Here is a 16,119-nt window from a genome sequence, read left to right on the forward strand (position 1 = left end):
GCGTCCTTAGTTTTGCCACAGACTTCTTTACTACGTGTGGTATGGCGAAGTCCATGACAGCCCATGTCCCATCAAAGCTCAAAACTTCGACAATGCATAGGCTAGAGCCATTGTTTCCCTCTGTCCTTTTGGCTAAGTTAGAAACGTACCACTGGCTGAAGCGTTGAGCACAGCCAGACAGAAACGAATGAAATTTGCCTAGTAATGGGAATTCCGCTACATTACAATCGCGAAATTTCCGTGAAAGAGTCTGGGTCACTTCAAATCCAGGTCAGGCTATTCGAATTAGAATTCCAGTACATCCGCCATATAATAATTGTCATATTTCTGGTTTTAGAGGGCGTCAACCATATTGGTTATTTGCGCCCTCCGCCATAAGGGTGGATTCGGATTAATGGGATTCGGATTACAAAAAATCCGATTGAACGGCAAAACATACAATTCAGTCATTCTCGTCTTTTCAAAAGGTTAGGAAATTTAAATCAGGCACTGAAAAACAAACGAAAAACTTAACGAATTGGCAGATTCACTTTCGTTAGCGTTTTTTAGTGGCGTTGCTTACCACGCCTTAAGCATTAGCACGACCGTAAGATTATTGCGACTCTAATCATTGACAATTATCCTGGTAGTGAATACGCTACAGCCTACATTACACCTTAGTTTACTAGTTGAGTTTCCGTTGCTTTTCACCTTCATTGGTGGTTTCTGGGACTGTGTCAGATAAGAACTAATACGCTTTAATAATGGTTTTCGACAGCGAACGTCGCTCGGATAATGGCCCATCTGGGATAGGTAAATAACAGATATCTCAACGAGCCGATAAATCTCAGTTTACCTTTCGCCCGAGGAAAATTTGAAGCTCACCAAGGAAAAGCAGCATTGCTTCTAACCCTGAAAGAAATAACACAAACCCATGTTTTCGATGCTCATATTTTGTTTTCTGTCGAATTTGTGCCAACATTTACAGCTTGTTCTGTTCGCGGAAATATGGATGCGGCGAAATGCCTTGCTGCATTAATCCCATCGCGATATGCAAACTAAGTAAAATGTCAGGGGTTGTCAGCATGGGCCTCCTCAATCTGAGCAGCTTTCTTTGACTAATGTGATGCAAATGTGTTCGTTGCAGCGAGTAATGGATGTTGAAAATTCCTTGCATTTTGATGGACTTTCCTTGTAACCAATAAATGGAAATACAAGGAAGTAGGTCGTTGGGACAGGGCGTGACATATAAGCAGTCTTTGCATACTGTGGACACATTTAGCGTCCCAACCAAAAGTTCGTGAAATGGGCTCCCTCGCAAGCGATTCACAAAGAAGCAGGCGACGGTATTTGTGGAGGTGACAACATTATGTTCAGCTGCTGTCCTCGCTTTAACCACGTACCCTGGTCTTTGTCAATCACTGCTCACAGGATTGTTTTAACAGATGCAATGGCGCAGCTCTGGGACCCTCGTCTCTGAGAGAATGGTTCCGCGCTGTTGGTGCGCAGGTAACGCCTGCAAAACACAGCATACGACATTCCGCAGCCATCGATGTCTCACGGTTTTGCGGTTAACCAAAAGATATTGGTGCGATTTTGGAGCGGCGACTTGTGTGAGACGAAGGCGTCAGAATGTCCCTCGAACGGAGTGTTGGCAACTGGACTGTTCTGCGCCACGTCTGTTACTACCATACGGATATTGCTCAAAGAAAATAACGACACCATTAAAATGATTTATTTGGACGGCGTGACGTGTATAGGGCCGGCATACGTGATCACGCATGACGGATGTCCCGACATGTCCATCAGCATCCGTCATTAATAATCTTAACATAAGGCTGGGATCTAGCGACGAATTAGAAAAACACAGGATGAAACAGTGTCATTCACTACAGTACGTAACCACTGATAATCACTAGTTCTCTTATGAAACCGATGATTATATATGAACCGAATTTGGTATCAAGTCCCGGAAGCCGGGATGAACAGAGGCGAAGCCCTTGTAATGTCGTTAGGCCCTTCGAAACAGCCGGTAAAGTTCTATCCTTGAGCGTTGTGTTGTCAGAATGCGTTTATTGCGCGCTTCACTCTTGCGGTACTTGATTTGGTCCCTTAGCACCGAATTTACAGAAAAGTTGCGTGTCGGTTGGTCAGTCTATAGGCTAATTGAAACTGACATCCGGTGACGTAGTCAGGGGGGCTAGATATTTTACTAAATAAGGCACTTCATCCGCTAGATCCGCTAGGGAATGATTTCAGGTGAAGTTTTGTACACCAAGGCATTCTAACGGGTTGATCCTTATCGCCCTTCCGAAAAGTTCATACACGATGAACAACGGAACACGCGATGACAGTGGCATGGCGAACAAATAGTAACACAAGAGAGTCATAAATAATGACACATGGACATACAAGTGCAAGCAACGACATCCCAAATCAGTGTTTTGAAGCACGTACCGAACGAGTGTTCTTGGCTACCCTTATAAGTGTCAGCTGCAGCTGTTTATGTTTATGGAAGGTTTCAGGTCACGAATAAAAATATTTCCTTCGTCTACTTTCTACGTGCCCAAGGCACTCCCACAATACTTTCCCGCGTATTGGCAGTTCTGGAAGCACATCAATTCCGTGATGGCCCCGAAAATGAAGCCCAGCCGGGTTGTTGATGACCTTGCTGAATGTCATGCGACAATGGTACAAGAACCTCTCACGTACCGGAGGAATGCATGCTTCTACATAGGTAGCCGAACACAGAGCGCTTTCGACTTGAGCCCATGTTCCACCAACAATACAGTAAAAAAATGCAGTAAGCAATTCATGTAGACGCGTTTGACCGGCAGTGACGGTTTCCGGCAGACTGAACTAGCTTCCTTCGTTCCGCTGGGTCGATGGGGGGGGGGGGGGGGGGGGCAGTTCCTGGTTGTGCTTCCTGGGGCTGGTGAACGCGATTTTCGGGCGCCTGTTTCTGGTGTGGAGATGACAGGTGACGCCCTTCCCATCGCATCGCGGGACTGTCAGTTGGTCTGGATGCAAATCTCCGGGCAGGTTTGTTTGTTTCGATGCGAACGGTATGAAACACTGCTTGCCCACTCCTGTTGACACCTTTGGTAATATTGTCGCTTTCTCCGCATCTTGTAAATATGTTCTGGTATCATATTCCATACCAGTATCATATCTAAAATATTTTACTCGCGCATTACATCCGATACACATCCGAACACACGCACCCAAATTACAACTTCTCTGCAATAAATGCTTCCGTTTATGGTCTGCATCTCTTCTGCAGACAGAATATGCGACGTGACGAAACCGATGGCATGGGGTCCAAAGTTGTCGGCAGCTCACACTGCAGCGGGAGGTCACACTGCGCTTAGAGGTCGGTCTGTAGCACGAAACGCCACACGCCCGTCGCTGGAGTGCTCGAAGCGCACGCGCCGCCGTCCCGCCGTCCCAGTCGTCGGATAAAAGGCCGGCCGCGTAAAACCATGTCCCAGCGCCGCTCAACGGAAGATCGACAACGACCATCGGCGCGCGACGGTCGACCGCTCCACAAGGTACGCCGACCCCGACAGGTCAGGAGTCGGGGCCACTGGAGACCTGGGCAATGTCATCAAACACTGATCGCGGATGTTTGGGTTGAGAAATCTGTTGGAGCACCTTTACTGTCGTCTTAGGAGCTGTCCATCGCCCGTTTCGTTCAGTATACAGCTTTCGAAACACCTGACTGTACGTGTTCTTGGCAAATATCAAAATTATGTAGACGATTTTTAAAGTTAACCCGTTTTGCTAAGGTTTCCAGCGTTCCTGGCATAGAATCTTGGCGTTCTAAAGGAAAGCCGTAGATTCAGCCCCCCCCCCCCCCTCCCCCCAAAGCAGTCACGGTATCCAGCACCAGATGTCCAGCAGACTGAACGTTCTTCAACGTTTATTTCGGCTTTGCCCCATGCTCGCGAATACCACACCTATCACAGCGAGCAGACAGATAGGTGCACGTTCTTTCCTGGGGCACGCTCAGAGCAGACTGGAACATCCTCCGCTGCCGACCTCACCCTGCCGCGGAGAGCCCCGACACCACCCGGACCACAGGCCTCCACGACGCTGACTGGAGCGTGACGCCGCCCCTGGCCGGCCGCAGATGGCCGTGATCCGCTGCGGAGCTCTGTCCCTGCTGCTCGTCGCCCTCTGGTGTCACGGCACGCAGGGTCACGACCTGCTGCGACCCCAGCTCGCCAAGAAGCGGTCCTCCCACTTCTGCGGCGCCGAGCTCATCAACATGCTGTTGCTGGTGTGCGACGCGTACGGCGTCGGCCCCGGCAAACGCTCGTCAGTCGGTAGGTGCCGCGCGCGGGGGGTGCTGGCTGTCCTGGACATGAGTTTGCTGGCTGTCTTGGGGTACCAGATGGCGTGGGTTGTCATGTTCAGGCTGCCGAAGGTCACTTCTGAGGGGACAAGTGTCAAAGTTTTCAACATCCTGCCAATTTGGGCCACGGCTCTGCGAATTGCCAAGTATGTAGTGAGTTCTTGGCCCCCAAGGGAGAGACTGCATGCCCAACCCCCTTAACCCTCACCTTGCCGGGACGTTTTCGCACCCGAGCCGTCAGGGGCATTGCAATGGTGCGCAGCAATTGCTGGAAATTAAGACAGACCGCTGTGATGCAAAATAGTCCTTTGGAATATAAATGAATCAAGCCGAGCGGGCTTTTAAGACCTCTGTCGAGAAACAGTGAAGCGCTTACGCTATGCAAATCAGGCAAGCCCAGGCTGCAAACAGCTTAAGCTGGAGAGCTGAACGGCTGCGTTATTCAGCCGCTCGCAAAAGGTTGTCCCCTTACATTGTCTTCTGGCAGCTTACAAGCGACGTCGCGTGTTTAATAACTATATGCGAATCACTGCATAACAGGTTAACAGAATGGTTTCAGGCACCAATGTGGTGGTTTTTGCCATGTTTTAATGTCAGTGGCTGATGGCGAATTACACTCTTAGGGCGATACATTTGACCTTTGGTCGGTGCTTCCGAAACAACTGAGCTTGCCTTGCCTGGAGATGGCCACATATGCTAAAAACGTTCGGAGATGAGAATCTAGCAATGGATTAACAGCTTTGAAACGTCTGTGGTGGTCTCAGATATGATGTCTCTGAGACAGTGGGCTCAGATATGTCCATAACACGGCTGAAGTGGGCCCAGGTATGTCCATAAGACGGCTGTGGTGGGCTCAGATATGTCCATGAAGTGGCTGTGTTTGGCTCAAATATATCCATAAGACGACTGAAGGCGCAAGTTATCAGATCTTATGGCAATGCTTTCAAGGTGAAGACGATCGAAAGCCTAGCTTTCGACGCCGGAAGAAGTAAGACGGCATCGCGAAGTTACGTTGACAGTGATAAACGTATGAATGCTAAAAGAGGTCAACTCGATGGCTACTCAATGGTTTCACCACAGCTATTTCATGTTGATCGATAAAACCCATTACCAGAACGTTCTGCACGACCCCTCACCTTGATGACTGCGTAGTTTTTACGGCCCGATCTATCTCCGTGTAAGCCACAACGTCTTTGATTGACTTTGACTTTTGACGATTTACTTTGATGACTTCCCATTTCAAGACGTTGTGTCAAGTTTAAGTTGAGGTCAGGTGTTTGTGAAAAGCGTACATAGGGGTGTGATTCGCAAAACAAATGCCTTGATAACTTTTGATAAGAGATGGCTGATGACTACCGATGTCGCTCATCGTGTTGCATAACGACCACAGCCACGGCTAGGCAACATATTTATTTGCCGACGGCTGGGGAAAACATGCATTAGGTTTTATCCAACCATCCTGCACTTTTAAACGCTGCCGCATCATGGTCTGTACCCCAAACCAGGCCCTTTCATTTGCGAATCGTGCGACACATTTACAGACCAGCTTAACATATGAATGAGCTAGTATGACAACAACATAAGTTACCTGCAAGATAATAATTGGTGCACGATTAACATGATACCAATAGTGACGTGTTTAGCCGTTTACTGCCTAGTATACCAATAGTTAAGATAGTTGTTCAATATTTATTCGGTCTAGTACTCCCCATTTGCTTCCTTGCAGTGAGGGTGCTTAGGAAAGCATAAAGGAAGCTCAAGTCAGTATGAGGGGGGGGGGGGGGGGGGGGCTCAGAGGGAAGTGTTGCATGAGGGCTCCAAAACCCCCGCAGACGTTACGAATAGGATTATGCGAAGGTAAACGAATGCGTCGGGGGTCAAACTCCCGTGTGTGTGTGCTGCATTTCAGCGTCATCACGAACCACAGCCATGCCATGAGTGTCTTCCGGGTGTCACGCTCCGTTCCGCAGTCCGGTAGTTCGATGGTAGAGATTCTGCAGGCCAGCACTGCTTGGCGTGCCCCGTGGACTAAAAATGGCGCCGAACCATTTCGAAATGACGAACCATTCAAAAGTGTCAGGTGATCGTTCTGAAAGCAGCTCAAGTCACATGAGGCACAATCACATTCGCATAAGTAAATGGGCCAAGTCAGGCGTGCGGATAATGCCAGTCTTCTAGCTGCGAAGTCGAACTCAAAGCCCAGGCAACAACATGAAGTTTAAGTAAGAGCTGAAGCCGATGGCTCTTAGGTTTGGATCTGTGAGCACAAAGCCAACGCAAAAAATAGAGCAGAATTAAAAGTCGTTGGCTTCGAAACTTTTACCCGCGAATACGAAGCCGAAGTGAGCGGCTTTGAAGTTAGAGAATACAAAGCCAAAGCCATATCCATCAATTACAAATTACGAACAATCTATTAGTATAATGTTTCTGTCATTGCCTGCGTTTAACTGACTTTTACGCTCACGCTTGCCTACGTTTGCGTTATTTTTTCTACGCTCTTGTAACATTCCAGCCTAAGACATTGCGGAGGCACCAGCCAGCATGGGGGTCCCAACTAAACATTGGAAGGGGGCCTCATAAAATAATACAAACCGACACCTGTGGTAATCATGGCCACAAAATGGTGCATGAGGAGTGTGAACTTTGTGTGATATTCAGACCTTTCCACAGTTTGTGTAATCAACTTTGGGGTTAATGGACCCTAAACATATAATACAAATCAACTCTCATGTCGCGAAAACATTTCCTAAAAACAAACATTTATATAAGTGCGGGAGCCAATGGTCATGGTGCTAACCGCGTGCCCGCGACGCACGAGCAACATGTGCACGCCGCCAAACCCCGGATAGCGCTCGCAACACACACGGTAGTCGAGCCGCTGCGACATCCAGCTAGAATCTCTCTGCCTGGACCGCCCAAAGCACGGCTCAGCTGTCTTCGGTGCGTGATACAATGGGAGAGTTTTCCGGCTGCGCTGTCGCCGTGAGCTCCGCGGCCGCGTGGTGTAGGACTCCGGCAGTCTGCTCGCACCTCACCTCATTGAAATATCAAATTAATGATGCTTTCCGAATCACGGCGGCAAATGCTGATTGCCTTCCAGGTTCGCATCATTCGCTGGCCTTTCAAATATCGCGGAGCCGCAGCAGTGAGTGCTAATAAACTCGCAGAGTTGATATTAACAACTTTTAATCTTGGTGGGGGAACACATAGGAACGTCAAAACTCCAGCGAGACCCACGCTTTCCGATCTAACATCGCTTGGTTTTCATACAATTTGATACAGGTGGTGGCGCAGTCGGTAGAACTTCTTTCGTTGTCATGGAAGCGATCCAAGTCAACATAACAGTGGTCCCAGTGACATGGCTCACTTCTTTTTTGCGTATCACCCTAGCACCCGCAAGGGTGGAGTGGGCAGTCAGAGTAACCTGTTGAACACCAGCCACCTATAATATGCTCAAACTTGTGAATTGCCAAACAAATCCTGAACACATCATTATTGTACCGATTCATGGTATGCAACACCATAGTAGCTATCGCTGGTGCCGCCTAAATCTCCATACTCTTTTTAATGAATAGCTTATTGAAAACTGTTTTTAAGATAAGGAAGCTGCGCACTTATGTCATCTGAGCACTACATTTCAAGTTGTTGAGCCAAGCATCAGATACGATGGCAAAGCTGAGTCTCTTGTGGTAGCTGTACACAACCACAAGATGGCGTTTTTGATTTATGTGTGAATTCATCAAACGAGCTCATGGACAAGACAGTAGTATTAGCCTTATGCCTTGGAAAAACCAGTAGAATGGAGATATAGTCAGGTTAAACAAACTATATAAATTTAAACATAACTAAACATAACTATATCTAACTCCCATGTTTTTTGGCGAGGAATAAGGCTAATACTACTGTCTTATCTATGTGACTAAGGTTCCTCGCTAACGCACTCAACAACTTACGTCATTTCGAACCGAATAGTAGCCGCCAGAAAGTGCTAGCTGAAACTTTCAAGGTGCCGGACAAACTAGCTAAAACTTAACTAAGTACTGAATTCTAAATTGCCCGGCGGAAGAAAAGCTTAGTGCAACGGTTTATTGAAGACGCACTGAAGCCTGTGGCGCGTATTTCCTCCAATAATGCTGCGGTATTAACTCGCTCTGCTGACTTTGCTAAGGTTTCATTGAACTAGGCAATCACAGAAACTTTTCAAAAGAAGGCATTTTTAGAACGACAACGCTGACGCTTATTTAGACCAATCTCGTCTTTCCTGGAGTATAGAAAGTACGCTTACATATGAGCGACGTATGAACGAGTTTTTGAAATCACCATTCGCGAAAATATGCCAAGGCTGGTTAACAAATTTGCACAACTTCAATTTAGCCTAACTATATCCCCATTCTCCTGGTTTCTTCCGAGGAATAAAGCTAACACCACTGTCTTATCTTGCTGACTAATGCTCCTCGCTAATGCTCTGAACAACTTACGTAAACGAACTCATGGTGTGCGTTTTGGGATTTTATTCTTCAGTTATTCGACCATCAGCCACATGTTCATCTCATTTAGTAGTTGCCCAAATGCTTGGATTAATTATAGCAAGACACAGTTCGTGATGGGGTTATCCCATCAAGTGTAAAATCTGACTATTACCCAGTTGCCTTTTATCGTTGAGACACTTGATGCTGTCTCACCGCAAACACAAATCGTCGGTGGTCATATTTTTCTTGACCGTGAACACTGCACAGCCAATGAGGCGGGGTGCTCGTGTGCCGTTTTATGACGTAATGCGTGTCTGGGTGACTCTCCCATAGGTGGCGCGTCATAGGCTGCACAAATTCACGTGCGCCTGGCTCAGAAGGTTTCCTAACAAGCATGAAAAACTTTCTCTCAAAACAACAGGATTTTATGTCATAAAATTATGTGACTGTCAACTGTAGAAAATGATTCTGAATAGGGCTGTCTCAGCTCAAAATCATTTACAACTATGGAACATTCCTTGTAGCTATCGTTTGGTAAGTAAGCCAAGGGTTTGCAATTGAGAGGAAGGTCTCAGGTAAGACTTACGATGCAAGAAAACCGTGCTTTATTCGCGAAAGATTACCGCCTATGGAGAGTCAATAGGCGGGTACGGACTTGAACATCACTTGAACCTCATGCTTTTTATGTACCACATACAGTTTACTGTAAATACCTGCTATAGTGACAGATACAAACGCGGGATTTCGCGATGGCAGAGGCACAACTCAGTTGTTTTTTTTACTGAAAGGGAGGTTTAGCGCGCCGCAGACGCATGGAGTTTGTTAAGTGACATAAAACAGCATCGAGTGTTCCTGACGTATTAGTTTTACGTGTCTACCCCAATTTTTTAGTGATGCCATTTGTTCACACACGTGCTCACGTGATTCATGCGTTAAAGGCCTGTTTTTAACAATATGAGCCGAATTTTCCACGCATATTTCGATGAAACAAGCACCACCAAAAAGCGGCTGTTCGATTGTCTTGCACTGATTCATTGACAATTTTTTTGTGTAGAGAGGTCAAGCCGTAATGGCGTACCAAATCCAAATTGCGTGCACGGTACGCCCTATGTGAATTTTTCAACTTTCGAGGCACGTGCAATGGCCTCAGTACGTTAATCGGTAACGTGCAGGATACATAATTTCAAGGCATTTATGTCATGCTACCTTCAGTTACCGGCTGCCAAATGATTGGAACAAACTACAATTTGGCCTACGTTGCACTTATAGTGTATTTCTAGTTCGATGCTACAAACTATGCACTGAATTTCACTTTAGCCGGCATCTATCACCCTAGATTGTTCAGACACAATTGTGGTTTCGTTAGGTCAATTCTGTGATTTGTTGTGTGTTCACCGCATACAGCTGCCGAGTTGGACATTTCTCTGAATCCATCAACCGCTTATTTGATCCATTCTACGATAAGCGGAAAGGATGCGTACTGCTAGGGAGGTATGCCACCTTTTTGTACTTTTTCCTTGCTGTTCATCAGACGCGTGCGCTTTGATCAATAAAACCAATTTTCTTGAAATCCTGAATAGCCCAGGCTTTTGTTTGATGAAGCAGCTACTGCGAAGGAAATCTCGTTGGAATCCCTGCCCAACACTATGAAAGCAATATATTTGCCTTGCTTTTTCAGCGTGCTGGTTTCGTAATGTTAACAACACGCTAGTTTGTCGACTTGCTTTTGTAACAAATGCTATGAAGGCTTGAAACATTGTTTAGACAAAAATGTGTGCGAACATGAAGCTTTTATCCCCCGACTTAAACAAAACTTTACACTATGTCTATGATTTTTCTCTTATGGCGTTTTACCATAGTGACTCTTTTCGAGGCTCGGTTTGACTTTGGGAATGGGAGTATCACATGGTCCATGGTAACGTACTGATTAAATCTTCAATCCAGGCTTTTCTCAGGAACAGGTCTTTGCTGCCCGCTGGGCCAATTACAAACGTTCTTTTATTCGCATCAGTGGAGGTGCCACGCCGGTTGTCATGACGGCGATAACGACAACTGTTACGAAGAAGCGTAGTGCTGTTGAAAATCGTTTGAAGCGTAATTTTGACTCGGAAGTAGGTAGAATTGATAGCCTGTTAAGTCTTAACAGTGCCGCAGCGGCATTACCCAATGCTATTGTCAGACGTAACTGGTCCTGGGGTTACACTATGGTATGTTTTTGAAATATACTCCAAACGTTGGACATTCACTAAAAGTGACTTGACTTTTTTGCTTGGTTCGCGGAAATCGCAGTTCGGCCTATGCCAGGGATCATGAATCTCTAAGGTTGGGAAACACTGATCCAGATGTTTTGAGTTCACATTGGCCCAGCGTTTCCCAGAGGTTTTTGCTCTATTTCTTCTTGAGAATGTACCTAACTGCGATTTCTCCTTGCACCAAGCAGGAAAACTCACGAAACATCAGCACTACGCATTCTTACCTGTTATTGTGAACAAGATCAGGTGGTGGCGGATAGGGCCAGAGAAGTATCCTTTATAGAGATTGCATTCGGGCAAAACAAATAAGATCAAGGAAATTGAACTATCGGTAAGCCGTTCGTGCTTAAACATGCAATGTCAGTGGAAACATTACTAACTGTGTTTGGTGACCATGGCAGATATTTTCGGATCATTTTGATGGAGTTTCCTTGTAACCAATAAATGGAAATACAAGGAAGTAGGTCGACAGGACAGGATTTTCGGATCATTGTACACGTGGTGGGTGCTGGTACATCTGGTACATTGTTTTGGCATGGTAACATCTGGTAACGTCGTACCAAGACAGCCTTCCACGCTTGGCAATGTTTGCATTAGCCGTTCGGAATTATTGGGATTAGCCGATTAGGAATCATTTGGCCTCGACCGAAGCCGAAGCTGAATATAATGTGCAACGTTGCTTTGTGAAACTACAATTGTTTTCGTATTTGCTTAGCCTCTTGTGAACCAAAAAATAAAGATACGGGTTTACGGAGTGGCTGGGACCAGGTGTTAGAATTACAGATGTGGAAGTTGTTCTCGGACTTTCTTCCTCATCTTGTGTGCCAGTATGTACCCAACGTTTCGGATATTTGGCCCCCGGCCGTCGTCAGGTGTCATTTGTCCTGAGAATAAGGGCCTGGTTTTTACTGTTAGGGACATATGTGTCAGAGCATCAAAACGGTTGTGGTAGATATATCAATATGACAGGCGGGCACATATGCCCTCTGTGAAGTTAAGTCGCAGCTGCACTGAAAACGTTCCCATGACGAAGCCGAAGACAGCAGTTTAAGACCGCGTGAGGTCAGCAGGGGCGCTGGCGGGGCGATCTGGTTTGAGGTCAGACCCACGATTCATGCACTGTTTGAAGCCGGAGCCGAAGCCATACGTTCAAAACTATAATCAAATTATTAATCAAATGACACAAAAACGACACGCATACTATTTTCCAAAATCAGGCATTGGGGAAATGATACAACAAAGTTGAAGTATGAGTTTCTAGGATGCTTACACGCAATCGAAGATCGCGAGAACGCCGAAGACCGACGCTGCAGCGTATGGGTCACGCAGCGTCGGCTACTGCAGTCTGCCATTTGGTGCCGTAAGCAGACGGGCGAAAACCACCGCGTAGCGGAAAATGATACTTTCAAACACTTGGCAAGGTTGGTAAGTTTTGCATGTAGACCCGGTCGCAGACTTCACCTGCGCTTTTCAGGCTGATTTTTTTAGCAGATTAGCAGTTACAACACCACGAACATTCGACGCGCTGAGAGAATATTTACTGGCCGTTTTGATGTAACTGTTAATCGACGTGACATTCCACAGGCAAAATAGCGGCTACTAATGCCACTTGATGTAGTGAAATGCCTAAGCCGTCCAAAGGTGCGGGGGGGGGGGGGCGATGCAGGTCGCCTCGCGGTGTCAACGGCGGCAGCCGACGCCGCACGGCGTATGGAGACTGCAATGCCAGGGTCTGTATTCTTGCCAAGATTGCACACGTGCTACATGTTCATAAAAATACCAATTCGCATAATTATTTCTGTTTCTTTCTAAAAAAAGAAGGATGCACGTTCCAGGCGAATAAGTATTGGCCACGTGGATAGCGCACGTTATCTATCAATCATCATCTTGGGGTGCCAGACTTATTATGTGCCATCATCTTCAGATTAACACGCGCTAGGGTGGGGATCACTTTGACCTCCCCGGTGTTTTTTCTGGGATAGTTTACGAATGGTCCGGCGTAACCACGCCAAATTTTGCGTAGCTGTAAAAAATTGAATAGCAAATCGTTTGGTGTCAGCAATTAAAATGTACCATGTAAGGTTGCTGACCTACGGGAAGTCAAAGTCCGACCATGTATTCCGCAAAGTCAGTGTCTAGGAAATCGTTCAATCTGATGCAACAACAGAGTGTTAAACGAAGCCATACATCTCTGAGATAATTGCTTAGGCAACACAACAATTGAATGAACAAATTATTTTGATCCATGGTGGTATGAAAGCCAGACCACGGTCAAAACCAATCTGTTTTATCACTTTAAGACGTCCTGTACGGGGCAGTTTCTGGTCCTCCTTTCGAAATTATTGATGACAGGAAGCGCATTATGCATCTTCCTTGAAATTCTTACAGGTCAGAATCGGTCACTGACCTAAGGTGACCCGCGTCAGCATGTCGTTTTAAAAACATAGTGCCCAGCATAATCTTTGTCGCTTATTCAAACGCAGAACTAAAAGCAGTCCCGTATTTTTGTGGTAACCATGACCTTCGGAAAGGCAAACAAGGTTATCGACCTTGAAACGATTAGGAGAAGCTGAAATATCGGTGCGCCCATATTTCCCTTCTCCAAGTTTCTCTACGAGGAATAAGGCTATTACCACTGCCTGAACAACCACAACCCATTTGCATGCACATGCATCCATCACTATAGCCGTCTCAGTTCAGTCTGTGATTTTGTGATCTCTCTCTCTCTTTCTCTCTCTCCTCTCTCTCTCTCTCTCTCTCTCTCTCCTCTCTCTCTCTCTCGTCCTCTCTCTCTCTCTCTCTCCTACTCTCTTCTCTCTTCTCTCTCTCTCTCTCTCTCTCTCCTCTCTCTCTCCTCTCTCTCTCTCTCTCTCTCTCTCTCTCTCTCTCCTCTCTCTCTCTCCTCTCTCTCTCTCTCTCTCTCTCTCTCTCTCTCTCCCTCTCTCTCTCTTCTCCTCTCTCTCTCTCTCTCTCTCTCTCTTTCTCTCTCTCTCTCTCTTTATCTTTTATACCGTTTATGGCTTCGAAGTTCACCCTGAACATGCAACCTTCACAGCCACATCGTGCATGCCTTAGTGATGGAGCAACCACCCTCCTTCTCTACGCGATGGCAGACTTCAAACTTGTTTTGCTCTCAATGAAGCTGAAGCGACACACTACGCAGCACAACATGGCACTGACATCCCACGTCAAGTGCGTGGTACAGCGAGCCTCCGAACATTTTGTTATGCTGGTTGTTTAGGTTTTCAAACGTTTTGTGCGCTGCGTTTGGAACACGTCCGTCAAATTTTCTATATCATTTCCTTCACCCTGCCTACGAGCCTGTCTTGTAAGCCAATGCAAATCCAGTGGGGCTTTTTAGTGCACGCGACTCGGAAGAAGCCCGAAGACGGCTACATCCATGAGAAAACCCATCAGTAGAAAGCTGATAGCAGTGAAAATGGGTTAACGCGACTAAGATTCATTGCAGTTTTTCTACATGCCGTACGGATTTTTTCTTCGAAATTCATCGAATGCCTCCTTTGAGGTGATCAGCAGAACTTAAAATTCTGTCTCACAAGGACAGCCTTCCACACGCTCTTCTGTTCCTTACATTGCCGGCAAAGTAGGCGGGTTTATGCGCCTCTGGTAGGCTCCTCTGGGTGATGAAGTAAGCATAAATCTTGGAACGCTGTATAAGTATACTTCGTAGAAAATTCAACACGCTGCAGACTGGTAGCTATCGGTTTGCAACGCATGTGCAAAGCCAATATCAGCAGTTAATATGGTCGTCGCATGAAGATAGGGTCAAGCGCCATGACACCTGTCTTTGAGTAATAAGCAGGAACCTCAGGAGCCGGAGGCATTTGCCGCTCTTCAGAGTGCTACCAGATTCAGGCGGCAAAGCCGGTTGATCGAGTCTAGAAGGATTCGGCCGACCTGACACTATTGATAAGGGCGATGTTGATTCATGCAATGTACGGAATCCACGTCTCATTTTCCAGTTCCAAATGAACACAATGAATTTGGCAAGCCTCACCCAAAGCTTAAGGTCGCCTTGAGCCTGCTTTGTTTACCTCTGAGAACATGCCAATGGTTCGATCTCACTTTGAAGTGGGGCAATGGATGCCGCACATTCAGAGTATGTAGCATGTGGCAGGTAAACGAATCGCGCCATGTTTTGTGCGTGGACTCGAGGCATGCGCTCTGTTTGTTGCAGGCTTTTCCGACGCCATCCGCGCAGAAGCCACGCCCGACCGCCTCAGAGTGCCGATGTCACCGCTAGGGGCGCTGGTGTTGCAGCGCCCAGGCCTCGCGTCTCGGCTGCACCCGTCGCGTGATCCGCTCCCGCTCGCGGAGCAGAGGCCTCTGTTCGCCGCACCCGGCACCAGGGTGAAGCGCCAAATCGTGGACGAGTGCTGTGTGCAGGCCTGTGATATTCAGACTCTCAGGAGCTACTGCGACGTTTAGTGGTGATGCCAGTCGCCTTAAAGCGTATGGCCTCGCAGCCGGGATTTTGACGTTGCCAACACAAGTCGTCAAACAAGAAGCCGCTCGATATTTTACGCTCGTGCAGCGAGCGCAGATTGTCATTTGCATATAGCATGCGCGTTGCTCTGTTGTTTCATATGATTGTTTTAACAAAGTAGCGGGGTGGATTGTTTTGGGTGTCGCTGCACGGTTGTCCCCTTTGCATTAGCCTGGCGAGCTCTCTTACGTCGAAAATATCTGTTGCAGATCGTTGTGATGTGTCCACACATGTGGTAGGATGTGTATTTGGCTCTTAGATTTTGGATGTTTCGCAATGAAACGCGGCGTAATGCATTGTATATTTTGTGTGAAATAAAAAGCAGCACTCACTGCCCTCAGCAGCGAAATATGAACGCCCACAGAACTGCGGCATGGTCACAATTATCAAACGCAAAAGAAGGTCTCACGTAAGAAAGGTGTGGCTATGACCCATGATCTGCATAATGATTGATCATGTGTTGATCAGTTGAAGGTCATGATGGATCACATCATGACCTTCAACTGCTCAACACACAGCCTGACTCTGCTTGCCCAACCGCATCTCCCAAATTTC

The 16,119-nt window shown here is 46.8% G+C and overlaps 1 protein-coding gene across 1 annotated transcript; it reads left to right on the forward strand.

The window, feature by feature from the left end:
• Positions 1-3,461: 3,461 nt before the first annotated feature.
• On the forward strand, positions 3,462-15,798 carry Ilp2 (Insulin-like peptide 2). Its single transcript, XM_037215316.1, has 3 exons — positions 3,462-3,530; positions 4,112-4,307; positions 15,256-15,798. Exons 1-3 carry the CDS (start codon positions 3,462-3,464, stop codon positions 15,504-15,506), a joined length of 516 nt encoding a protein of 171 aa, XP_037071211.1. The 3' UTR covers positions 15,507-15,798.
• Positions 15,799-16,119: the final 321 nt, after the last annotated feature.

The sequence above is a fragment of the Pollicipes pollicipes genome, unplaced genomic scaffold (assembly GCF_011947565.3).
Source record: "Pollicipes pollicipes isolate AB1234 unplaced genomic scaffold, Ppol_2.1 Scaffold_3447;HRSCAF=4054_pilon_pilon_pilon, whole genome shotgun sequence".
NCBI classification, from domain to species: domain Eukaryota; kingdom Metazoa; phylum Arthropoda; class Thecostraca; order Pollicipedomorpha; family Pollicipedidae; genus Pollicipes; species Pollicipes pollicipes.